Source organism: Leucoraja erinacea, chromosome 11, assembly GCF_028641065.1.
Source record: "Leucoraja erinacea ecotype New England chromosome 11, Leri_hhj_1, whole genome shotgun sequence".
NCBI classification, from domain to species: Eukaryota; Metazoa; Chordata; class Chondrichthyes; order Rajiformes; family Rajidae; genus Leucoraja; species Leucoraja erinaceus.
Genome location: NC_073387.1, coordinates 59049655 through 59075793, shown reverse-complemented (window position 1 = coordinate 59075793; position 26139 = coordinate 59049655). Strand labels below are relative to the sequence as shown.

General features: G+C 48.7%; 1 protein-coding gene across 1 annotated transcript in view; it reads right to left on the bottom strand.

Moving 5' to 3' along the window:
- Nucleotides 1-6099: 6099 nt before the first annotated feature.
- LOC129701854 (vascular endothelial growth factor C-like) overlaps nucleotides 6100-26139 on the bottom strand; it is a 46401-nt gene continuing 26361 nt past the window's right edge. Inside the window, exons 2-7 of the mRNA XM_055643338.1 lie at nucleotides 21165-21396; nucleotides 15359-15549; nucleotides 12469-12617; nucleotides 9794-9906; nucleotides 8256-8592; nucleotides 6100-6734 (exon numbers count right to left, since the gene is read on the bottom strand). Of these exons, the coding sequence (XP_055499313.1) occupies nucleotides 6617-6734; nucleotides 8256-8592; nucleotides 9794-9906; nucleotides 12469-12617; nucleotides 15359-15549; nucleotides 21165-21396 (1140 nt within the window). The 3' untranslated portion in view covers nucleotides 6100-6616. The remainder of the gene's footprint in view (nucleotides 6735-8255; nucleotides 8593-9793; nucleotides 9907-12468; nucleotides 12618-15358; nucleotides 15550-21164; nucleotides 21397-26139) is intronic.

Below are 26139 nucleotides of genomic sequence, written 5' to 3'. Positions count from 1 at the left end.
GTTAACGATCGTAACTAGGTTTAAATGTACTTCCCTGCTTTATCACCGATGGCCATTGCTGGACACATACAAACACATTTACAAATATAATATTTTTATTAAAAAAAACATTCCATGGTTAAAAAACATACAAAACATCCAATATTAAAACACAGAATTAAATTTAGCCAGCAATAAATATACAATTAATTTGTCTTTTATAAAGTAAATTTGTTTAATAGATTTGTTCACAGGTTCTGTATAGATATTTATCCATTGTATACCCAGAAACGTGGAGGGATTGTCTTGCCCTGATACTATTGGAATGATCCTGCTAAAAGCCCATGTCCCACTGTACGAGGTAATTCAAGAGTTCTCCCCTGATTAGAACTCGGAGAATGTCCGTAGCGGGTCTGTCGTGGATGACTCGTAGCGGCTCGTACGAGTAAAAAGTAACCATTTTTTTCAGCACAAGTATTTTTTTACTCGTGGACATTTTTCACAGTGTTGGAAAAAACATCACGAGTTTACTGGATTTTCCCCGAGTACCTACCATTACTCGTACGAGCCACTACGGGACATCTTGATGCCTGGGATGTCAGGACTGTCTTATGAAGAAAGACTGGATAGACTTGGTTTATACTCTCTAGAATTTAGGAGATTGAGAGGGGATCTTATAGAAACTTACAAAATTCTTAAGGGGTTGGACAGGCTAGGTGCAGGAAGATTGTTCCCGATGTTGGGGAAGTCCAGGACAAGGGGTCACAGCTTAAGGATAAGGGGGAAATCCTTTTAAAACCGAGATGAGAGGAGAACTTTTTTTCACACAGAGAGTGGTGAATCTCTGGAACTCTCTGCCACAGAGGGTAGTTGAGGCCAGTTCATTGGCTATATTTAAGAGGGAGTTAGATGTGGCCCTTGTGGCCAAGGGGATCAGAGGGTATGGAGAGAAGGCAGGTACGGGATACTGAGTTGGATGATCAGCCATGATCATATTGAATGGCGGTGCAGGCTCGAAGGGCCGAATGGCCTACTCCTGCACCTAATTTCTATGTTTCTATGTTTCTATCCACGAACTCCTACGGACCCGCTATGAACATTCTCCGAGTTCGAATCGGGAAAACTCGTGAGAACTCTTGAATTACCTTGTACAGTGGGACAGGCCCTTAAAATAGTTTGTCATTGCTTCTAGTGTGTTTATAATGAACACAAGTGCAGGCTGTGATATTAACTCTCCTGATCTTTTGGCTGAGAATATGGAATGGATTTGTACACACAAAAAGTTGGAGTAACTCAGTGGGTCAATTCACTGGATGTTTTCAAGAGAGAGTTAGATTTAGCTCTTGGGGCTAACGGAAACAAGGGATGTGGGGGAAAAGCAGGAATGGGGTACTGATTTTGATTTTGGATGATCATATTGAATGGCGGTGCTGGCTGGACGGGCCGAATGGCCTGCTCCGGCACCTATTTTTCTATGTTTCTATCTCTGGAGAAAAGGAATAGATGACGTTTTGGGTCGAGACACTTCTTCAGAAGAAGTCTGAAGAAGAGACGACCTGAAATGGCACCTAGTCCTTTTCTCCAAAGATGTTGCCTGACCCACTGAGATACTCCAGCACTATGGGTCTATCTTGGGTGTAAACCAGCATCTGCAGTTCCCTCCTGCACATATGGATTGGGTTGTTGCAACAGAGGGTCATTTCCATTGTTTAAGAGGGAACTGCAGATGCTGGAGAATCGAAGGTTACACAAAAAAGCTGGAGAAGCTCAGCGGGTGCAGCAGCATCTATGGAGCGAAGGAAATAGGCAACGTTTCGGGCCGAAACCCTTCTTCAGTGGGTCATTTCCATTGTTGGCCACAGTCTGGAGCTAACTGTTGCTACTCTTTCTCGCCAGGCAGTGGCAGATCAGGGTAAGGACTGGCTGTGAACTGCCTCTAACAAAGGTTAAAACAAACCTCTCTCCTTGCCAACCTGTTGGATTATAAATAATTCTGCTGGAACAGCTCGTTTTCGTATGTATGTATGCATTGACCAGTGAATCATCTTATTTTAAGAATAAGGGGTAAGCCATTTGGAGACGAGAGAACACTTTTTCTCACAGAGTTGTGAGTCTGTGGAATTCTCTGCCTCAGAGGGCGGTGGAGGCCGGTTCTCTGCATACTTTCAAGAGAGAGCTAGATAGAGCTCTTGAAGATAGTGGAGTCAGGGGATAGGGGAGAGAAGGCAGGAACGGGGTACTGATTGGGGATGATCAGCCAAGGATAAGGGGGAAATCCTTTAAAACCGAGATGAGAAGAACTTTTTTCACACAGAGAGTGGTGAATCTCTGGAACTCTCTGCCGCAGAGGGTAGTCGAGGCCAGTTCATTGGCTATATTTAAGAGGGAGTTAGATGTGGCCCTTGTGGCTAAGGGGATCAGGGGGATGGAGAGAAGGCAGGTACGGGATACTGAGTTGGATGATCAGCCATGATCATATTGAATGGCGGTACAGGCTCGAAGGCCCAAATGGCCTACTCCTGCACATAATTTCTATGTTTCTATGACCACATTGAATGGCGGTGCAGGCTCGAAGGGACGGACGGCCTCTACTCCTGCACCTATTGTCTATTGTTCATTTGGAAGCCTTCAGGTGAGTTTGATACGGGATTGAAACTCTACATAGAATCGACAAGGACAGAGGCTAGTCTTTGTCCTTTAACAAGTTCCCTGCAAGAGTAGCTGAACCTGCAAGAGCAACGCTGGAGGGCCAAGGCTCAACACGGTGCAGATCTGAAGCTCTGGTGCAGACCATGGCCATTCTGATGGGTGAGATGCAGCTTCTCACACTGAACTCACGCTTCTCACAAAGCGCCTCCACTTTTCAAAAGCTTTGTATTTGAAGAATTTTAGCCGTGGCTGCATGTAGCGAGTACGAGGTGCAGATTTCATTCAGCTCAGTTCCCACGTTGAATGGGATAAGTTTCCCTTCCCATTACTCCCACTCTCACTTCTCACAAATACAAGTATTGTTATTTGCAAACCTCTCTCTGGAGAGCTGGCTTTAGTTTTTAGTTTTAGAGATACAGCGGGGAAACAGGCCCTTCGGCCCACTAGTCCATGCCAACCCCCTTACACTAACATTATCTTTCACACACTAGGGACAATTTTACACTTATACCAAGTATACAGACCCAAGCCAATTAACCTATAAAACCCATTGGTCTTTGGAGTGTGGGAGGAAACCGAAGATCTCGGAGAAAACCCACGCGGTCACGGGGAGAACGTGCAAACTCCCTACAGAAAGGAAGCAACTCTACCGCTGCGCCTTCCATCAGCCTATGTCTACAGTCTGTTAAACAGCTAAATGAACACAAACTTTGTAATATAATTGTGTTAGAAATTTCTATATGGCGTGGAGCCTCTGAAGAAGGGTCTCAAACCGAAACGTCACCCATTCCTTCTCTCCAGAGAAGACTGTGGCCCCTGGTTCTGGACTCGCCCACTCATCCTCCTTTGCTCCAAGGAATAAGTTGCTAACATGCCCAACCCTGTAGCTCAGGCCCTCGGCTTCTGGCAATGTCTCTTCGGAAATCTTCCGCGCTTTACTTTAAACTGCAAAACTACCCCTGATTGTAGAAACACTGAAACTGAGCAGGAGTTTGTTGTTCAGCTCCCAGTGCATGATGTCCCTCTCTCCCTGTTACCGATTGATACCTTTTTGTGTCAAAATCTATCTCCTCGGATATTTCCAGGAAATTGGTCTCCACTGCCTTGTGTGGTCCAGAATGTCATAACTAGCTGGCATTCCAGGTTAAGAGAATTCCCCTCTCCGTCCTAAATGTTCCCCACAGGCAGGAAACATCGTTCCCATGTAAAATCATTGGTGTTTTATAGATTTACTGGATGTTCCTCGAGGCTTTGACTTTCCAGATCACCTGAGATTATTTTCCGGCATTGTGCTTCTTGTAGCAGGGGCGAGGGCCAGAAGCTTTGCTGAGTGTAGTTACCAATCGCTGTGTGCTGGGCAGCCTCCTGCTGCTGGCTTCATGGACACTGAGAGAGGGAATCTGACACCGCAAGGCCAACACGTTTAACACCTGCTAACCTTCAAGGGATTTAAATGTTATCTTAAATATTTACAGAACCACAAGTATTTAAAGTGAAGCCGACAGAACAACTAGTGAACTTAATTTACTTCCATAAAAAAGCATCATATATTAGAAAGGCTGATCATCCACGCCAAGAAAGTGGTTGTTATAATTAGGGAATCCTTTTCATTTGCAGAATGCACCCGTCCACGCACTGTACTGGTTAGATATGGCTTTTAATTAGTCTTTAGCTTGTTTATAATGAGACTAGACTAAGTGGGACCCGTTGGGTCCCAGTCACATGGGAGGCCTTGTCCCCCAACGCAACCCGTTCCCCCACGCAATATTCCACCGCTCACTCGATCCCCAACGCAATATTCCACCACTCACTCGATCCCCAACGCAATATTCCACCACTCACTCGATCCCCCAACGCAATATTCCACCACTCACCCATACCCCATAACTGTCCAGGCGCGGCTCATTTCCCCTCATCCTCCAGCACTCCCCCTCCTCTTCATGTGTGGGAGGGGAGTTAAATGGGGTGGGGGGGTGTGGAGTGGGAGGGGAATGTGTGGACGGGGGGGGGGAGTGTGTGTGGACGGGGGCTGTGTGGGGAGTGAGTGGTGGGGGGGGGGCTGCTGCTGTGGCGGGGCTGAGTTTGGGGGGGCGGGGCTGTTGCTGGGGGGGCGGGGCTGCTTGGGGGCGGGGCTGCTGCTGGGGGTGGGGCTGCTGCTTGGGGCGGGGCTACTGCTGGGGGCGGGGCTGCTGTTTGGGGCGGGGCTGCTGCTGGGGGCGGGGCTGTGCTGGGGGTGGGGCTGCTGCTGGGGGTGGGGCTGCTATTGGGGGTGGGGACTGCTGTTTGGGGCGGGGCTACTGCTGGGGGGGGGCTGGTGCTGGGGGTGGGGCTGCTGTTTGGGGCGGGGCTACTGCTGGGGGGGGGCTGCTTCTGAGGGTGTGGGTGCTTTGGGGCGGGGGGCTGGGGGCGGGGCTACTGCTGCTGGGGGTGGGGCTGCTGTTGGGGCGGGGCTACTGAGGGGGTGGGGCTGCTGCTGGGGGTGGGGCTTCTGTTTGGGGTGGGGGGCTACTGCTGGGGGGGGGGGGGGGGGGGGGCTACTTCGGTTCCCTCCAGTTAGAAACCTCCGCCGGCCATCGTCAGCTCCAGTGAAGATGCGATGGCGCAGGAAGGGGCGGGCCGTCCCAGGGAGTGATGGGAAGGGACTAATACACACGGCGCTGACTGGCAGGAGAAGAGATCGATCTGTGCACGTGCGGTGTTTAAGATTTTTAACCCGTGCTAAATTTGACGACATTCAACTGATTGGAACGAAACTTGGCGCACTTGCAGCACGGGAGAACGTTGAGTGAACCGGCGAAAAATCGTAGCGCTATCGTGAACCGTTTTTCAAAAATAGAAAGACCGCCAAACCGGTGAGATAACAAGATCAGAGGTTTAGTTGTGTATAGATATGGTACATGGCTGTAAGTACATGCATTAAGGGCTCAGGCCATTGTTTGGTTAAGTGTCATCTATTGAACGAGTAAACTGAGCTACACCAGCGGGCTTGGTTCTATCACTCGAGGGATCGTAGCATTTTATAGATTCTGTACATTGACCATTTAAGTGCACCTCCCATTCCCACTCTAGAAGTCTGAAGAAGGGTCTCGACCCGAAACGTCACCCATTCCTTCTCTCCACAGATGCTGCCTGTCCCACTGAGTTACTCCAACACTCTGTGTCTGTCCCACTCTAGAAGAACTCGATAGCTGGAACCAAATATAGTTGATGCCTCTCATGCTGAGTGGGATAACTTGCCCAGCTCATGATTGTCCCGTTTGTTCCTCAGTCTCCTCCACCTTTACTTGTTCCATCAATAGACAATAGGTGCAGGAGTAGGCCATTCGGCCCTTCGAGCCAACACCGCATCCACAAGTACACACAAGCTCTTTGTGGAAAAACCCATCACTCCTCCCGTCCACAACAGTTAACTTACGTTGCAATTTATATATTTTAGATTATAAAAATATTTTGTTAAAAACAAGGCTGCAATTTTTCTTTTGGTTTTCAACTGACAAAGTCATATTGCTTAAGCTATTTTGCTCATCCATAGTGGCATAAAATCAGTTTAAGATGTACAAACAATGATCTATTCTGAAACATCTGGATTAATTTCCAGCAGTATCTCCTGGTGTCAATAAAAGCATTGCTTTGGACAAAGTAATGCAGTTCCTGCCAAGACCCGGCATCACCAGACATCCGTGATTCATTCTGATTGTGCTGTGAAGAGTTAATGATTTAGTACAAACTATAATATGTATCTTGCCGTGATTATGACGCTGTTAATCACACCCACTCATTCTGTACGTTCCATGAATGAGCCAAACCTGTTCAGACAATGAGGACCGGAGCCCATCTCATCACGCAGTCTCATTGGCACGCCTCCGTGCTCCACATACCCACTAGATTGTGTAGAATCCAAAATGAAAAGTACTTTGTAAGTGCTGCAGGCTGGAGAAGGTGAATGCCTTCACGGACAAAGCAAGGCAGAAAGCAGAGTGTGTGTGTGTCAGTCTTCAGTCTGGTATTCCTTCATGTACAGGGGCAGGCAGCTGCAGACAAAGTGGCTGAAGTAAAGACCTGGCTGGCACTGCCTCACCTGGCTGCGACAAGGTAACCTGTAGCACCTGTGTTCATCAAAGGGAAAAGATTATTAACTTTGACAACACTTTACACCATCTAATTAACTTTTATAGAACAAACCAAGTTAGAACTGCTCATGGAAAATGACTAGTATGGGTGAAAGGGCAAAACAGTTCCGTTTTTCCTTCCCCCCCATCAATCCAGTCCAGTACATTATTATCATCACATGTACCGAGGTGCAGTGAAAAGTTCTTTGTTGCACGCCCGCTCTCCGGTTGACTAGAAGACAGGGAGGGAGATTGCAACCTCCACATGGTCCGCCCTGTTTGGACTAACGCAATCGACCCGACATGCACAAACAAATAGATGAAATAGAACAAGTTGTCCTTCAACGTTAGGCTGTGCTCGCCACATACACGAAGATAGAAGTCTATGCGTGACTACCATGCAGCTGTGGTGCGTGGGTCTCAGAAGGCTACAATGGAGCCGATCACGTCGGGGTCACCAATGTGGTGCGTGGGTCTCAAAAGGAGGCACGAAGTCCAGTGTTTGAGAAGCACCTTGATTGTATTCCTCCCGGTTGAAGGGAAGACGAAACCAGAGGAAGATGGCACCCAAATCCTGCCTTTTAAACCCTCCGGCTGAGGGCCGCCTCCGGACTGCACCACTCCTGTGCCGGGGGTTCAGCAGTATAATGGCACGACCCTCAGGAGCCGCCACACAGCCTCCCACTGTGTACAGATACTGGATAAAGGGAATAACACTTACTGCAAAATAAAGTTTAATATTGACTATGTGCTGGACAGATGTGTCTACTGCATGTAGATTGGTTATTAGTGCGGGTGTCAGGGGTGATGGGGAGAAGGCAGGAGAATGGGGTTAAGAGGGAAAGGTAGATCGACCATGATTGAATGGTAGAAAAGACTAGATGGGCCGAATGGTTTACTTCTGCTCCTATGACTTGTGAACTTATTTAGAATTAATTGCTCAACGGGGAAGGACATTTAAAATTCTGGATGAAAGTTACAAAGATAAGTGGGTGGGAAAGGTTTAGAGGGATGTGGGCCAAACATGTTGTTTTATTGTATGGTATTGTATGTATGACTGCTGCAATTTCGTTCAGACTTCGGTCTGAATGACAATAAAAGGCTATCTATCTATAAACATGGGGAAATGGGAATGGGGGCATCTGGGTCAGCATGGACAGGTTGGGCCGACGGGCCTGGTTCTGTGCTCTGTGACTCTTCATTCCCTCTGCAGACACACCTGAATCCTATTCCATAAATGTCCGTCAGTATAAATGTTTAAGAAAGAACTGCAGATGCTGGAAAAATCGAAGGTAGACAAAAATGCTGCAGAAACTCAGCGGGTGAGGCAGCATCTATGGAGCGAAGGAATAGGCGAGGTTTCGGGCCGAGACCCTTCTTCAGTCGGAAGAAGAAACGTCACCTATTCCTTCGCTCCATCGATGCTGCCTCACCCGCTGAGTTTCTCCAGCATTTTTGTCTACCCCTGTCTACCAGAGAGCACTCCAGGTAAGAGATGATCAGATGATCTTTGGTCACCTGCAGGTGTATGGGTCAAACTTCTTGCCTCTGCGGAAGCACGACGCTGGTGACTCTGAGCATTCACAGCTACAGGTGTTGGTGTTGAGAGGCAGGTGCCTGGGGCAGCTCTTCCTGCACACACACTGACACGCATCATCGTCCCACTCCTCCTGCTCCTCCTCCCGACACAAGCCGCGATGTTGCTTGTTGAAGCAGACACATCTACACGTGTTCTCATCAAATTCCTTGCTGGGGTGACAGCTGGACGGCCGGTTGGTGCAGACGCAGCTGCAGGAGTCTTCATCAAACACCATGTACGGGCCACAGAAGTCATCAAACTCACCCTCAGTCACATCTGCAAGAGACAGCGGCAACACTCAATGCTTCACGGTCCAACACTTGTAACATTTAGTTCTCTCTCCCCCTCTCCCATCAGTCCCGTCTAGTGGGCTGGGGTTCAGTGAAAAGCTTTCTTGTTGCGTGCTATCAAGTCAAGGAGGCGACTCGATGGCCTCAATCAAGCTGTCCATCGCGTACAGATACAGGATTAAGGTCCAGATTGCGAGATAAACTCTGATCATGACTGGTGGACAGGAGGTGCATCTACCTGTAGATTGGCAAGGAGCAGATCAAGGTGGTCTTTCACCTTGATATCCGCTCCACCAACCACACGCCTAATGTCAAGTCAACAAAATAGAGAGAGTACAGAGGCGATTTACTAGAATGTTGCCTGGGTTTCAACAACTAAGTTACAGAGAAAGGTTGAATAAGTTAGATCTTTATTCTCTGGAGCGCAGAAGGTTAAGGGGGGACTTGATAGAGGTCTTTAAAATGATGAGAGGGATAGACAGAGTTGATGTGGACAAGCTTTTCCCTTTGAGAATAGGGAAGATTCAAACAAGAGGACATGACTTCAGAATTAAGGGACAGAAGTTTAGAGGTAACATGAGGGGGAACTTCTCTACTCAGAGAGTGGTAGCGGTGTGGAATGAGCTTCCAGTGGAAGTGGTGGAGGCAGGTTCGTTGGTATCATTTAAAAATAAATTGGATAGGCATATGGATGAGAAGGGAATGGAGGGTTATGGTATGAGTACAGGCAGGTGGGACTAAGGGAAAAAAGTTGTTCGGCACGGACTTGTAGGGCCGAGATGGCCTGTTTCCGTGCTGTAATTGTTATATGGTTATATGGTAATGTCACCCAGCCTGAAGTTTATTGTCACATGTACCGGGGTAGTCAAACAATCTTCCTGGCTTTCAGCAAATGAAAAAGGAATCAACATTAGTCCCTTCTCAAGTCTTAAGAAGGGTCCTGCACAATTATGCCAAGCCAATTTACCTGCAAACCTGTACCTCGTTAGGGGTTTAGCATAGATAGGCCCACACTACTAGGCCCACATCACATTTTGAGGAAAACTAAGATCTCCCACGCAGGTCACGGGGAGAACGTGCAAACTCCGTACAGACAGCACCCGTAGTCGGGACTGTGTGCTGTAAGGCAGCAACTCTACTGCTGCACCCGGTTAAATATATACGGTTAAACAAACACATGTAGTAACCTGGTTCTGCCGTGCTGGCGGGGGGAGCAGAGACCTCATGCACGCTGACACATCCGCAGTGATGGGAGTCCCAATGGTGCCCGCGTGGACACGTCTCGTTCCCCATAACGCAACTGCAAAGGAGAAACGTGGAAGTTAGCGGCAAGAATCGTCGCCCGTCTGGTTCCGATTTCACCTTCAACTGGAGGAAGCGGATTGAGAATGGAGAGGTGTCATTCCTGCCCGTGGGATGGTCTCTGATGTGGGAGTAAACTCAACGGCCTCTCCTCAACCTCCAGAGGTCAGTTGTGGAAAGTTGCCAAGTGTGCCCGTGAAACCAGGTAGGCACTTTGCAACATGGATACAAGGTGCTGGAGTAACACAGCCAGACTCTGGGACAAAGGGCCCAGTCCAAAACATCCTGGCAAAAACAGGAAAGCAGACTATTATCTAAATGGTGGCCGACTAGGAAAAGGGGAGATGCAGCGAGACCTGGGTGTCATGGTACACCAGTCATTGAAAGTAGGCATGCAGGTGCAGCAGGCAGTGAAGAAAGCGAATGCTATGTTGGCTTTCATAGCAAAAGGATTTGAGTATAGGAGCAGGGAGGTTCTACTGCAGTTGTACAGGGTCTTGGTGAGACCACACCTGGAGTATTGCGTACAGTTTTGGTCTCCTAATCCGAGGAAGGACATTATTGCCATAGAGGGAGTGCAGAGAAGGTTCACCAGACTGATTCCTGGGATGTCAGGACTGTCTTATGAAGAAAGACTGGATAGACTTGGTTTATACTCTCTAGAATTTAGGAGATTGACAGGGGATCTTATAGAAACTTACAAAATTCTTAAGGGGTTGGACAGGCTAGATGCAGGAAGATTGCTCCCGATGTTGGGGAAGTCCAGGACAAGGGGTCACAGCTTAAGATAAGGGGGAAATCCTTTAAAACCGAGATGAGGAGAACTTTTTTCACACAGAGAGTGGTGAATCTCTGGAACTCTCTGCCGCAGGGGGTAGTCGAGGCCAGTTCATTGGCTATATTTAAGAGGGAGTTAGATGTGGCCCTTGTGGCTAAGGGGATCAGAGGGTATGGAGAGAAGGCAGGTACGGGATACTGAGTTGGATGATCAGCCATGATCATATTGAATGGCGGTGCAGGCTCGAAGGGCCGAATGGCCTACTCCTGCACCTAATTTCTATGTTTCTATGTTTCTATCATGTTCCCCAAAGATGCTGCCTGACTAGGTGAGAACGTTACTCCTGAACTTTGGGACGTATTTTCTTTGGAGCATAGGAGGCTGAGGGGTGACCTTACTGAGGTGTACAAGATCTCGAGGGGCACGGATAATGTGAACACTCACTGCCTTTTTCCCAACGTAGAGGATTCTAAAACTACACAGACTTAATCAGGAGAGGAATAGATCGGGTAGACGCACAGAGTCTCTTGCCCAGAGTAGAGGAATCGAGGACCAGAGGACACAGGTTCAAGGTGAAGGGGAAAAGATTTAATAGGAATCTAAAGGAATCTAAATAAGATTTCAAAAGGTTAACTTTTTCACACATGAAACAAGTTTGCCAGAGGAGGTAGTTTGAGGCAGGGACTATCCCAACGTTTAATAAACAGTGATATATATAATAATATATAAATAATTGAAGACACATTGAGACAGGTACATGGATAGGACAGGTTTGGAGGGATATGGACCAAGCGCAGGCAGGTAGGACTAGTGTAGATGGGCCGTGTTGGCCAGTGTGGGCAAGTTGGGCCGAAGGGCCTGTTTCCACACTGTATCACTATGGCTCTAAATCGTTCTCCCGTTTCTCCAGTCGTAGAATTTTATATCAAACAGTGGCCGGCAATTGCAGATGGAGCCCCTGCTTAATTTTAGTCTCCAAGGCTGTTTCCTGAAAATATCTTTTGGAATAACGACTTCCCTCTTTATCAATTTTACTTCATGTTGTTAATAAAACATAGATATTTTCCGAAATTTAGTTCATTAAAGACTCGTGATTTAGTGTGCATCTCTTGGTGACATTCTTTAGACTCATGCACACTGATGGTGGATGTATAGAGAAGGCCCCGGACCGCAGATGTTGGGTGAGATACTATCACCAGGGTCTCCGAGAGCAGGATGTGACCATTCACCCCATCAAGTCTACTCCGCCATTCAATCATGGCTGATCTACAGAATCTCATCCTCTCAACTGACCAATACCTTATAGAGCCTTAGTATCGATTCACTTTTTCACACAGACAGTGGTGAGTCTGTGGAATTCTCTGCCTCAGAGGGCTGTGGAGGCCGGTTCTCCGGATGCTTTCAAGAGAGAGTTAGATAGGGCTCTTAAAGATAGCGGAGTCAGGGGATATGGGGAGAAGGCAGGAACGGGGTACTGATTGGGGATGATCAGCCATGGTCACATTGAATGGCGGTGCAGGCTCGAAGGGCCGAATGGCCTACTCCTGCACCTATTGTCTATTGTCTATCCTTGTTTTTGTATTCTAGCTCTGTTGAACTAAATCCTAGCGTTGTGTTTGCCTTCCTTACTACCGATTCGACCTGCAGATGAACGTTTTCGGAGTTCTGCACCAATGCTACCAAGTCCCTTTACAACTCCGGTTTGTGTATTCTCTCCCCGTTTAGAACGAGTCAGTGCCTTTATCGCCATGACCAGAATGCTGGAGTACAGGTGGACCTTACCTGGTTGGGGAGACGTGGAAGGACCTCCTGATGATGGAGTGCGAGTGGCTGAAGATGTGCCTGGGGTGGCAGCCGCATGCTGTGTGGTTGATGAAGCTAATGACCACCGGCCTGGACAGGCCAACCTGTGGAATAGTGATCTCCATCAGCTGTAGGAACAAAGGGGACACAAGACTGATGATTCTGGACGTCATTTATAACATGGACTTCAGTGCGAGACACACAGCAACCTCACATACAACAGTAGCGGCACGGTGGTGCAGCGGGTAGAGCTGCTGCTTCACAGCGCCAGAGACCCGGGTTCCATCCTGACTACGGGTGCTGTCTGTATGGAGTTTGCACGTTCTCCCCGTGACCTGCGTGGGTTTTCTCCGGGTGCTCCGGTTTCCTCCCACACTCCAAGGACTTGTGCCCCCTGTCCCACTTAGGAAACCTGACCGGAAACCTCTGGAGACTTTGCGCCCAACCCAAGGTTTCCGTGCGGTTCCTGGAGGTTTTTGTCAGTCTCTCTAATGGTCGAAAGTGGTTGAAGGTGGTTGCCGGAGGTTGCCGGTAGTGGAAGGTCTTACCTTCCATCTACCTGCAACCTCCGGCAACCACCTACAACCTCCGGCAACCACCTTCAACTAACATCGCAACTGGCTTCGACTAAAAAATTACCGATTTTTAAAACGGCAACATATTTTTAGTCGCGGTCAGTTTTGAATTTTTTTAAATAATCGCCGCAACATAGAAGAAGCGAAAACCACTTTTGACCATTAGGGAGACTGACAAAAACCTCCGGGAACCGCATGGAAACCTTGGGTGGGGCGCAAAGTCTCCAGAGGTTTCCGTTCAGGTTTCCTAAGTGGGACGGGGGGCATTACAGGTTTGTAGGTTAATTGGCTTCGGTATAAATTGTAAATTGTCCCCAGTGTGTGGAGGATAGTGTTAATGTGCAGGTATCGCTGGTCGGCACGGACTTGGTCGGCTGAAGGGCCTGTATCCGTGCTGTATCTCTAAAGGACATAGAACAGAACAGGCCCTTCAGCCCGCAATGCCTGTGCTGGACATCATACCAAGTTAAACTAATCCCCTCTGCCTGTGTCTGAACCGTATCCCTCCATTCCCTGCATATCCATGTACCTATCTAGTAGCCTCTCAAACACCACGACCATATCTGCCTCCACCACCACCCCTGGCAGCCTGTTCCAGGCACCCACCACCCTCTGTGTAAAATCCCTGCCCCAAATATCTTCTTTAAACATTGCCCCACACATTAACATCACATGATGCATAATTGAACTACCAAGTTAACCTGTTTTATTTGTGGGCGACTCTCCCCACTTTAAGGTCATAAGTGATCGGAGTAGAATTAGGCCATTCGGCCCATCAAGTCTACTCCGCCATTCAGTCATGGCTGATCTATCTCTCCCTCCTAACCCCATTCTCCTGCCTTCTCCCCGTAACCCCTGGCACCCGCACTAATCAACAATCTATCTGTCTCTGCCTTAAATATATCCACTGACTTGTGGCCTCCACAGCCGTCTGTGGCAAAGAGTTCCACAGATTCACCACCCTCTGACTAAAGAAATTCCCCCTCATCTCCTTCCGAAAAGAACGCCCTTTAATTCTGAGGCTGTGCCCTCTAATCCTAGACCAATGGTTCGTTACCTTTTTGGTACCAGTACGTGAACAAAACACTGTATGTGGTACGTACCTTTGTTAGGTTCCTAAACATGGGCTCAACAAATTGAGATGTTATTTGTGTCCCCTTCATGACCCCCGGCAAAGCCCCAAACGACCCCATAGGGGGTCACGACCCCCAGGTTAAGAACCACCATCCTAGACTCTCCCACTAGTGGAAACATCCTCTCCACATCCACTCTATCCAGGCCTTTCACTATTCTGTAAGTTTCAATGAGGTCCCCCCCTCATCCTAAACTCCAGCGAGTACAGGCCCAGTGCCGACAAACGCTCAACATAGGTTAACCCACTCATCCCTGGAATCATTCTATAAAACCTCCTCTGGACTCTCTCCAGAGCCGGCACATCCGTCCTCAGGCACGGGGCCCAAAGTTGCTCAAATCTTAGGAGAAACGGAATAGGTTTGAATGGATCCACCCAGATGTATCTGTTCAAGCTCCTTGAACCCACTCATTCCGGGAATCATCTTATGTCATTAATTTAAACACCACTGAATGATTCTGGTCGGCGAGGGAGGGTGGGAGGGAGGAGGAGAGGAGGGGAAGGAGTGGGGGAGAGAGGGGGTGGGGGGGGGGGGGGGGGGGGGGAAGAGGGGGGGGGAGAGAGGGGGAGGAGGGGGGGGAGAGGGGGGGGGAAAGAGGGGGGGGGGGGGGGGGGGGAGAGGGGGGGGGAAGAGAGAGGGGGGGGAGAGGGGGGGGGGAGAGGGGGGGGGGGGGGGGGGGGGAGAGAGAGAGGGGGGGGAGGGGGGGGGAAGGGAGGGGGAGGGGGAGAGAGGGGGGGGGGGGAGAGGGGGGGGGGGGAGGGAGGGGGGGGGGGGGGAGGGGGGGGGGAAGAGAGGGGGGGGGGAAGAGGGGGGGAGAGGGGGGGGGGGGAAGAGAGAGGGGGGGGAAGAGAGGGGGGGGGGGGGGGGGGAGAGAGGGGGGGGGGAGAGAGGGGGGGGGAAGAGAGGGGGGGGAAGAGAGGAGGGGGGGGGAAGAGAGGGGGGGGGGAGAGAGAGGGGGGGAAGAGGGGGGGGGGGGGGAAAGAGAGGGGGGGGGAGAGAGGGAGGGGGGGGGGAGAGGGGGAGGAGAGAGAGAGAGAGAGAGGGGGAGAGAGAGAGAGGGGGGGGGAGAGAGAGGGGGGGGGAGAGAGAGGGGGGGGGGGAGGGAGGGAGGGAGAGAGGGGGGGGGAGAGAGAGGGGGGTTGAGGTAAGAGGGTGACTTACAGTTTTACTCACGAAGGCTGTGCTGACGTTGATGCACTGGAACCCTTCATTGTTGCAGCAGCCTCCACATCTGTGGACAGACACACACGGGGGTTTGTAGAAGTTGTTTGTTGCAGTCCCAAGCTCTCTCCCCAAATCCAAGCACACTTCTCTAGGCTTACACTGAGTCCTTTCCCATTCAAGTTCAATATCTGTCAAATGATGTGTTTGAGTTATTAGTTGGTTTTGAAACATGCATTTTAATAAAGGACAGATACAACATCAGTAAACTCGTGCTGAGCGAAGATCAGCCGTGAGGCCGGCCGTTAGTGGGGGAGCTGATTGCTAGACTTTACAAAACACAGCAGGGTAAGAATTCAGGACACAGAGTGCTGGAGTAACTCAGCGGGTCAGGCAGCATCTGTGGAGAACGTGGATAGGTGACGTTTCTGGTTGAGTTCTCCAGTCCGAAGAAGGGACTCGACCCAAAACGTCACCTATCCACGTTCTCCACAGATGCTGCCTGACCCGCTGAGTTATGGTGCAGCAGCATCTATGGAGCGAAGGAAATAGGCAACGTTTTGGGCCGAAACCCTTCTGGAAATAGGAAACGTTTCGGGCATCAAAAAACCCGGAAGGGTTTCGACCGAAACGTTGCCTATTTCCTTAGCTCCATAGATGCTGAAAACATGCACCCGCTGAGTTACTCCAGCACTCTGTGAAACGTCACCTATCCATGTTCGGCCGTTAGATGAGGGAGCTGACCCGCTAGACTTTACAAAACACAGCTGTGAAAGTCACCTATCATGGACACAGAGATGCTGAGTGACCCGCTGAGTTATGGTGCAGGCAGCATCTATGGAGCGAAGAAATAGGCAACGTTTTAGGCCGAAACCCTTCTGGAAATAGGCAACGTTCAGGGCCGAAATGAAGGGTTTCAACCCGAAACGTCACCTATTTCCGTTCTCCACAGATGCTGCTGACCCGCTGAGTTACTCCAGCACTCTGTGAAACGTCACCTATCCATGTTCTCCACAGATGCTGCCTGGCCCGCTGAGTTACTCCAGCACTCTGTGAAACGTCACCTATCCATGTTCTCCACAGATGCTGCCTGACCCGCTGAGTTATGGTGCAGCAGCATCTATGGAGCGAAGGAAATAGGCAACGTTTTGGGCCGAAACCCTTCTGGAAATAGGCAACGTTTCGGGCCAAAACCCGGAAGGGTTTCGACCCGAAACGTTGCCTATTTCCTTAGCTCCATAGATGCTGCTGCACCCGCTGAGTTACTCCAGCACTCTGTGAAACGTCACCTATCCATGTTCTCCACAGATGCTGCCTGACCCACTGAGTTACTCCAGCACTCTGTGAAACGTCACCTATCCATGTTCTCCACAGATGCTGCCTGACCCGCTGAGTTACTCCAGCACTCTGTGTTCTTTTATTGGGTGAGAAATCTGTTATTTGGGTTTTTAAGTATCCTGTCAAAATCCCTAACCCTGTCAATTACGCTCACAACAGCTTTGACCTGCTTTACGAGGCTATTTTATGCAACTGTTCCCCATATTGCAATCGGAATGACATTTGAAAAGTAAACATCTTTGGTTGTGTGAAGTTCAGAGGTATACACAAGGAACTGCAGATGCTGGAACCGTTGAGACAAGTACAGAGTGCTGGAGGAACTCAGCGGGTCAGGCAGCATCTGTGGAGAGAGTGGACAAATGACGTTTCGGGTCGGGACCCTTCTTCAGACTGGTGGAGTAGGGAGGGAGAAGGGCGGAAGGGAGAGGGGGGCAGGACAAAGCCTGGTGAGTGATAGGTGGATACAGGAGGTGTGGAGTAAGTGACAAAGGTTGGAGGAAAGGTTCGCTCGGACGTATATATTCCCTGCAGTTTGCAACGTTGCCAGTCCACTGTTACACTCACACTGTTCACCAGAATGTTACAGCAACAGGTTTATTCCAGACATGAGTTGTTTTAACATAACTGCCTCCATTCACATCTAGTTGTATGTTAAACTCAAGATGCCATTTGGCAAAGTCAAGGTGAGCGGCTGTCAGCTACAATAACCATATAACCATATAACAATTACAATCTCAATATTAGATCATTAAAACTGGGAAGACAAGGTTGCCAGCACAATATATCCTCATGAAGATCAACGATTTAATGACCCAAATTAATTTATAAATATCTGTCTGTCTGTCTCTCTCCCTGTCTCCCTCTGTCTCTCCCTCTGTCTCTCTCCCTCTGTCTCTCTCCCTCTGTCTCTCTCCCTCTCTCTCTCTCCCTCTGTCTCTCCCTCTGTCTCTCTCTCTCCCTCTGTCTCTCTCCCTCTGTCTCTCTGCCTCTGTCTCTCTGCCTCTGTCTCTCTCCCTGTCTCCCTCTGTCCCTCTCTGCCTCTGTCTCTCTGCCTCTGTCTCTCTGCCTCTGTCTCTCTCCCTCTGTCTCTCTCCCTCCCCCCCGGTTTCTGTCTATCACTCTGTCGCTCTCATAGAAACATAGACAATAGGTGCAGGAGTAGAGGCCATTCAGCCCTTCGAGCCTGCACCGCCATTCAATATGATCATGGTTGATCATCCAACTCAGTATCCCGTACCTGCCTTCTCTCCGTACCCCCTGATCCCTTTAGCCACAAGGGCCACATCTAACTCCCTCTTAAATATAGCCAATGAACTGTGTGGCCTCAACTACCTTCTGTGGCAGAGAAATCCACAGAGTCACCACTATCTGTGTGAAAAATGTTTTTCTCATCTCGGTCCTAAAAGATTTCCCCCTTATCCTTAAACTGTGACCCCTTGTTCTGGACTTCCCCAACATCAGGAACAATCTTCCTGTATCTAGCCTGTCCAACCCCTTAAGAATTTTATAAGTTTCTATAAGATCCCCCCTCAATCTTCTAAATTCTATCGTGTACAAGCCTAGTTTATCCAGTCTTTCTTCATATGAAAGTCCTGACAGCCCAGGAATCAGTTTGGTGAACTTTCTCTGTACTCCCTCTATGGCAAGAATGTCTTTCCTCAGATTAGGAGACCAAAACTGTACGCAATACTCCAGGTGTGGTCTCACCAAGACCCTGTACAACTGCAGTAGAACCACCCTGCTCCTATACTCAAATCCTTTTGCTATGAATGCTAACATACCATTCGCTTTCTTTACTGCCTGCTGCACCTGCATGCCTACTTTTAATAACTGGTGTACCATGACACCCAGGTCTCGTTGCATCTCCCCTTTTCCTAATCGGCCACCATTCAGATAATAGTCTACTTTCCTGTTTTTGCCACCAAAGTGGATAACCTCACATTTATCCACATTATACTGCATCTGCCATGCATTTGCCCACTCACCCAGCCTATCCAAGTCACCTTGCAGCCTCCTAGCATCCTCCTCACAGCTAACACTGCCCCCCAGCTTTGTGTCATCCGCAAACTTGGAGATGTTGTATTCAATTTCCTGGTCTAAATCATTAATATATATTGTAAATAGCTGGGGTCCCAGCACTGAGCCTTGCGGTACCCCACTAGTCACTGCCTACCATTGTGAAAAGGACCCGTTTACTCCTACTCTTTGCTTCCTGTTTGCCAGCCAGTTCTCTATCCACATCAATACTGAACCCCCAATACCGTGTGCCTTAAGTTTGTATAATAATCTCTTGTGTGGGACCTTGTCGAAAGCCTTCTGGAAGTCCAGATACAACACATCCACTGGTTCTCCCCTATCCACGCTACTAGTTACATCCTCAAAAAATTCTATAAGATTCGTCAGACATGATTTACCTTTCATAAATCCATGCTGACTTTGTCCAATGATTTCACCACTTTCCAAATGTGCTGCTATCCCATATTTAATAACTGATTCTAGCAGTTTCCCCAGTTACATTAGCTCCCCTCCAATCCTCAGGAACTACTCCAGAATCCAAAGCGTTTTGAAAAATTATCACTAATGCATCCACTATTTCTGGTGCTACTTCCTTAAGTACTCTAGGATGCAGCCTATCTGGCCCTGGGGATTTATCGGCCTTTAATCCATTCAATTTACCTAACACCATTCATTTAACCCCCGGTCCCCTGCTATTTCCGGCAGATTATTTATGTCTTCCTTAGTGAAGACAGAACCAAAGTAGTTATTCAATTGGTCTGCCATGTCCTTGATCCCCATGATCAATTCACCTGTTTCTGACTACAAGGGACCTACATTTGTTTTAACTAATCTTTTTTCTCTTCACATATCTATAAACGCTTTTGCAGTCAGTTTTTATGTTCCCTGCCAGTTTTCTTTCATAATCTATTTTCCCTTTCCTAATTAAGCCCTTTGTCCTTCTCTGCTTGTCTTTGAATTTCTCCCAGTCCTCTGGTATGCTGCTTTTTCTGGCTAATTTGTACGCATCATCCTTCGCTTTGATACTATCCCTGATTTCCCTTGTTATCCACGGATGTACTACCTTCCCTGATTTATTCTTTTGCCAAACTGGGATGAACAATTTATGTAGTTCATCCATGCAGCCTTTAAATGTCTTCCATTGCATATCCACCGTCAACCCTTTAAGAATCAATTGCCAGTCAATCTTGGCCAATTCACGTCTCATACCCTCAAAGTTACCTTTCTTTAAGTTCAGGACCCTTGTTTCTGAATTAACAATGTCACTCTCCATCCTAATGAAGAACTCAACCATATTATGGTCACTCTTGCCCAAGGGGCCACGCACAACAAGACTGCTAACTAACCCTTCCTCATTACTCAATACACAGTCTAGAATAGCCTGCTCTCTCGTTGGTTCCTCTACATGTTGGTTTAGAAAACTATCCCACATACATTCCAAGAAATCCTCTTCCTCAGCACCCCTGCCAATTTGAATCACCCAATCTATATGTAGATTGAAGTCACCCATTATAACTGTTTTGCCTTTGTTGCACGCATTTCTAATTTCCTGTTTGATGCCATCTCCAACTACACTACTACTGTTAGGTGGCCTGTACACAACACCCACCAGCGTTTTCTGCCCCTTAGTGTTTCGCAGCTCTACCCATATCGATTCCACATCCTCCAAACTAATGTCCTTCCTTTCCATTGCGTTAATCTCCTCTCTAATCAGTAACGCTACCCCACCTCCTTTTCCTTTCTCTCTATCCCTCCTGAATATTGAATATCCCTGGATGTTCAGCTCCCAGCCTTGGTCAACCTGGAGCCATGTCTCCGTGATCCCAACTATATCATATTCATTAATAGCTATCTGCACATTCAACTCATCCACCTTATTACGAATGCTCCTTGCATTGAGACACAAAGCCTTCAGGCTTGTTTTTACAACACTCTTACCCCTTAAACAGTTATGTTGAAAAGTGGCCCTTATTGATTTTTGCCCTGGTTTTGTCTGCCTGCCACTTTTACTTTGGACATGGATAGGTGACGTTTCACAGAGTGCTGGAGTAACTCAGCGGGTCAGGCAGCATCTGTGGAGAACATGGATAGGTGACGTTTCACAGAGTGTTGGAGTAACTCAGCGGGTCAGGCAGCATCTATGGAGCTAAGGAAATAGGCAACGTTGCCTATTTCCTTAGCTCCATAGATGCTGCTGCACCATAACTGAGTGGGTCAGGCAGCATCTGTGGAGAACATGGATAGGTGACGTTTCACAGAGTGCTGGAGTAACTCAGCGGGTCAGGCAGCATCTGTGGAGAACATGGATAGGGACCCTTCTTCAAAGTGTGAAACGTCACCTATCCACGTTCTCCACAGATGCTGCCTGACCCGCTGGGTGTTACCAGCATTTTCTGATCTTATTTCTGAACGCCCTGGAGCTGAGCACGTGCAAAACCGTACGGTTCCTCACTTCTTAGATCCTCCTCTCTCCACAGGACGGTGAAGGCAGCTGCCTCTGTCCACTCCTCCTCCTCCTCCTCCTCCTGCTCCTCCTCCACCTCCCTGCGGGCGTGTTTGGCCATGGTGGATCTCCTCTGCAGACACTCCTGGATGCGGCGATACTCAGGGTAGAAGATGTCCATCAGCTCGATGATGCTGGCCGCAGATCTCAGCTGCTGCTCCAGCTGGCTGGTGGCCTGACCCTGGAACAAGGGGAGAGCTCCGTTAGTCTAACCCGTCACCCACCAACTTGCCCTTGACAGACACAGTGCGGAATCAATGAATGAACGAACATGTTATTGTTCACATGTGACGAGTCAAAGTGACCTTCATCGCCAAGGTATGCAAAGAGTCGACACCTAAAGGGCAAAGTTACAAACATCAAGTCTGTGTCGACCAGCAATCCCCGCACACTAGCACTATCCTACACACACTAGGGACAATGAATAAATGTTCACTCAAGCCAACTAACCTACAAACCTGCACGTTTGTGGAGTGTGGGAGGAAACCGGTGATCCCGGAGAAAACCCACGCGGTCACAGGGAGAACGTGCAAACTCCGTACAGGCAGCACCCGTAGTCAGGATTGAACCCGGGTCTCAGGCGCTGTGAGGCAGCAACTCTACTGCTGCGCCACCGTGATGCCCCTTCCTGTAAACCCATAGCCCAGATGTCGGGAAGCAACTCACTTCAGATGAAGCCCCTTAGTTCTAGATACTAAAGTGGGGTTTATAATTTGCCCCAGTCTGAGGAAGGGTCCCGACACAAAACGTCACCTATCCATGTTCTCCACAGATGCTGCCTGACCCTTGTCTTGTTTCATAACAAGAGGATTTCAGTATAGGAGTAAAGAGGTTCTTCTGCAGTTGTACAGGGCTCTGGTGAGACCACATCTGGAGTATTGTGTACAGTTTTGGTCTCGTAATTTGAGGAAGGACATCCTTGTGATTGAGGCAGTGCAGCGTAGGTTCACCAGATTGATCCCTGGGATGGCGGGACTGTCATATGAGGAAAGATTGAAAAGACTAGGCTTGTATTCACTGGAGTTTGGAAGGATGAGGGAGGATCTTATAGAAACATATAAAATTATAAAAGGACTGGACAAGCTAGATGCAGGAAAAATGTTCCCAATGTTGGACGAGTCCAGAACCAGGGGCCACACAGTCTTAGAATAAAGGGGAGGTCATTTAAGACTGAGGTGAGAAAAAACGTTTTCACCCAGAGAGTCGTGAATTTGTGGAATTCCCTGCCGCAGAGGGCAGTGGAGGCCAAGTCACTGTATGGATTTAAGAGAGAGTTAGGTAGAGCTCTAGGGGCTAGTGGAGTCAAGGGATATGGGGAGAAGCAAGCGTTGCTTTGTCCAAAGCAAGCGCTGTCTACGGAGGGCGCTCAGCATCGCCAAGGACTGCTGTCACCCCAACCATGGACTGTTTACCCTCCTACCATCCGGGAGGCGCTACAGGTCTCTCCGTTGTTGAACCAGCAGGTCGAGGAACAGCTTCTTCCCGGCGGCTGTCACTCTACTCAACAACGTACCTCGGCGACTGCCAATCACCACCCCCCCCCCCCCCCGGACACTTATTATTATTTATTCAAATCGTTTGCTATGTCGCTCTTCCAGGGAGATGCTAAATGCATTTCGTTGTCTCTGTACTGTACACTGACAATGACAATTAAAATTGAATCTGAATCTGAATCCGAATCTGAGAAGGCAGGCACGGGTTATTGATAGGGGACGATCAGCCATGATCACAATGAATGGCGGTGCTGGCTCGAAGGGCCAAATGGCCTCCTCCTGCACCTGTTGTCTATGTTTCTATGACCCGCTGAGTTACTCCAGCACTCTGTGTCTGTTTTTAACTTAGCTTCATTATTTGGTTTTTGACACTTAAACACTCTGGCCTCTCTTGAAAGATGCTGTCAAGCTGGAAAGGATACAGAGAAGATTTACAAGGATGTTGCCAGCACTAGAGGGTGTGAGCTATAGGGAGAGGTTGAGTAGGCTGGGTCTCTATTCCATGGAGCGCAGGAGGATGAGGGATGATCTTATAGAGGTGTATTAAAATAATGAGAGGAATAGATCAGGTAGAGGCACAGAGTCTCTTGCCCAGAGTTGGGGAATCGAGGACCAGAGGACACGGGTTTAAGGTGAAGGGGAAAAGATTTAATAGGAATCCGAGGGGTAACTTTTTCACACAGAGGGTGGTGGGTGTATGGAACAAGCTGCCAGAGGAGGTAGTTGAGGCAGGGACTATCCCAATGTTTAAGAAACAGTTAGACAGGTACTTGGATACCCACGTCCCCCTCCCTTTTCATCTGTGCATGAATTGCCTCACATTGTGTTTTGTATTGAATTCTGTCTTTACTTTGTGTACTAGTCATGTCTCTACTATTTATTTCATTCCCCTTACATGTTTTTCCTCTACCTTGCTAAATTTTTGTAAGGTGTCCTTGAGACTCTTGAAAGGCGCCCATAAATAAAATTTATTATTATTATTATTATTATTATGGATAGGACAGGTTTGGAGGAATATAGACCAAGTGCAGGCAGGTGGGACTAGTGTAGATGGGACATGTTGGCCGGTGTGGGCAAGTTGGGCTGAAGGGCCTGTTTCCACATCGTATCACTCTATGAGTAAGGCAAATCTCTAAGTTCTGATGAGGAGAATGACTCTCCCTCCTAACCCCATTCTCCTGCCTCGGACACCCGTACTAATCAAGAATCTATCTGTCTCTGCCTTAAATATATCCACTGACATCACACTGCCTTCTGTGGCAAAGAATTCCACAGATCGACCACACTCTGACTAAAGATGCAGAGATACAGGCATGCAGGCATTAACAAAGATTTCTCCCACTCACATTTTTAAATGTTGTGTAAGTAGATTCTGTGGTGACCTGCGTACATGTATTTGGCTGCGGGCAATATACGCAAGTAACAACCTATTTTATTCCCATGAAGCTGCCTGAGCAAGCACTTTAACAACACACAGCTCTCCATCTAAAGACATAAGTCTCTCCATAATCCACTCCTGACATGGAAATACAAGGTAAATAACTCAGGAGTTTCATGTTGCAACAGTGAGGTGACATGGCATGTTTATCAGTTGCATGTGTTGGTGTAAAATGTCCAGCTACAGGGTTTAATGAGTGCACACACAGTGTGATGATCTAGCCCGGTCATTCAAGGTTGAATCCATTAAACCCATCAGTCAGCATGAAACACTATCTCCTGACAGCATGTCGCCAACTTTATTCTCCTCCTCTCTCCAACCAGAGTTCTACAACACTCTCTCACTGCCCCCCCCCCCCCCCCTCTGTGATTTCTCCTGCTCCCACTCATGTCTTTCATTCATTTGTTCCATATCTCTACATCACCGTCTATATCTCTTGTTTCCCTTTCCCCCGACTCTGTCTGAAGAAGGGTCTCGACCTGAAACGTCACCTGTTCCTTCTCTCCACAGATGCTGCCTGACCCGCTGAGTTACTCCAGCACTCTGTGAAACGTCACCTATCCATGTTCTCCACAGGTGCTGCCTGACCCGCTGAGTTACTCCAGCACTCTGTGTCTATCTTCAGTGTAAACCAGTATCTGCAGTTCCTTCCTACACATTTTGGCAAGGCATAAGGAGCTTGTGGGTAGACAAAAATTGCTGGAGTAACTCAGCGGGTCAGGCAGCATCTGTGGAGAACATGGATAGGTGATGTTTCACAGAGTGCTGGACCTCTCTTAACTCAGCGGGTCAGGCAGCATCTGTGGAGAACATGGATAGGTGACGTTTCACAGAGTGCTGGAGTAACTCAGCGGGTCAGGCAGCAGAAACATGGATAGGTGACGTTTCACACCGTGCTGGAGTAACTCAGCGGGTGCAGCAGCATCTATGGAGCTAAGGAAATAGGTAACGTTTCGGGTCGAAACCCTTCCGGGTTTCGGCCCAAAACATTGCCTATTTCCAGAAGGGTTTCGGCCCGAAACGTTGCCTATTTCCTTCGCTCCATAGATGCTGCTGCACCATAACTCAGCGGGTCAGGCAGCATCTGTGGAGAGAAGGAATTGGCCACGCCTCTGGTCGAGACCCTTCTTCAGACTGATTCTTGCATTCAGCATTGTTGCTGAACTATTCGACACTTAACACAGAGTTTTCTGCAAATTCACTCCGTACCAGTTCCTTCACAGACACAATTCTTCTCTCCAGGGATCTGGCTCTCTGGAGCTGTGGCAACTGTCGGTACAGAGACCTGCTTATCCTGTAGGGAGATGCGGAACGTTGGGAATTACTACGCGAGAGGCTGGGGAGAGGTTTTGGAGAAAGATCAACCTGATGCTATGAGCTAATTGTGGCATTTACCAGGGGCACACACTGTACCATCCCTAACTTCCCCTGCAAGGACTTCAAAGGCTGTAAGTTTATTATGTGTGTGTGGTGCATGAACCAGCATGAATGTCCCGTGGCCGTGGCTGCACAGTGTTCTGTAGACGAGGCAGTGTCCAATCCCACGAGAGGATATGGTGGTCAACAGCACGAGTGGTGGAATGAGACAGAGAGGTGTTGAAAGAGCCGGCACGGGTAAGACAGTGTGGCCATGAGCAGAATTAGCCCAGTGGTGCAGCGGTAGAGTTGCTGCCTCACAGCGCCAGAGACCCGACCACGGGCGCTGTCTGTACGGAGTTTGCACGTTCTCCCCGTGACCTGCGTGGGTTTTCTCCAAGATCTTCAGTTTCTTCACACACTCTAAAGACGTGCAGGTTTTTGGGTTAATTGAAGGGGGGGTTGGTAAATTGTCCCTAGTGTGTGTAGGGCAGTGTTGGTGTACGGGGCGATCGCTGGTCGGCACGGATACGGTGGGCCGAAGGGCCTGTTTCTGTGCTGTATCTCTAAACTAAACACCACCCTCTGACTAAAGACAGGCGGAGGGATCTCCCATCTGCAGGACCTTCTGTGGTTT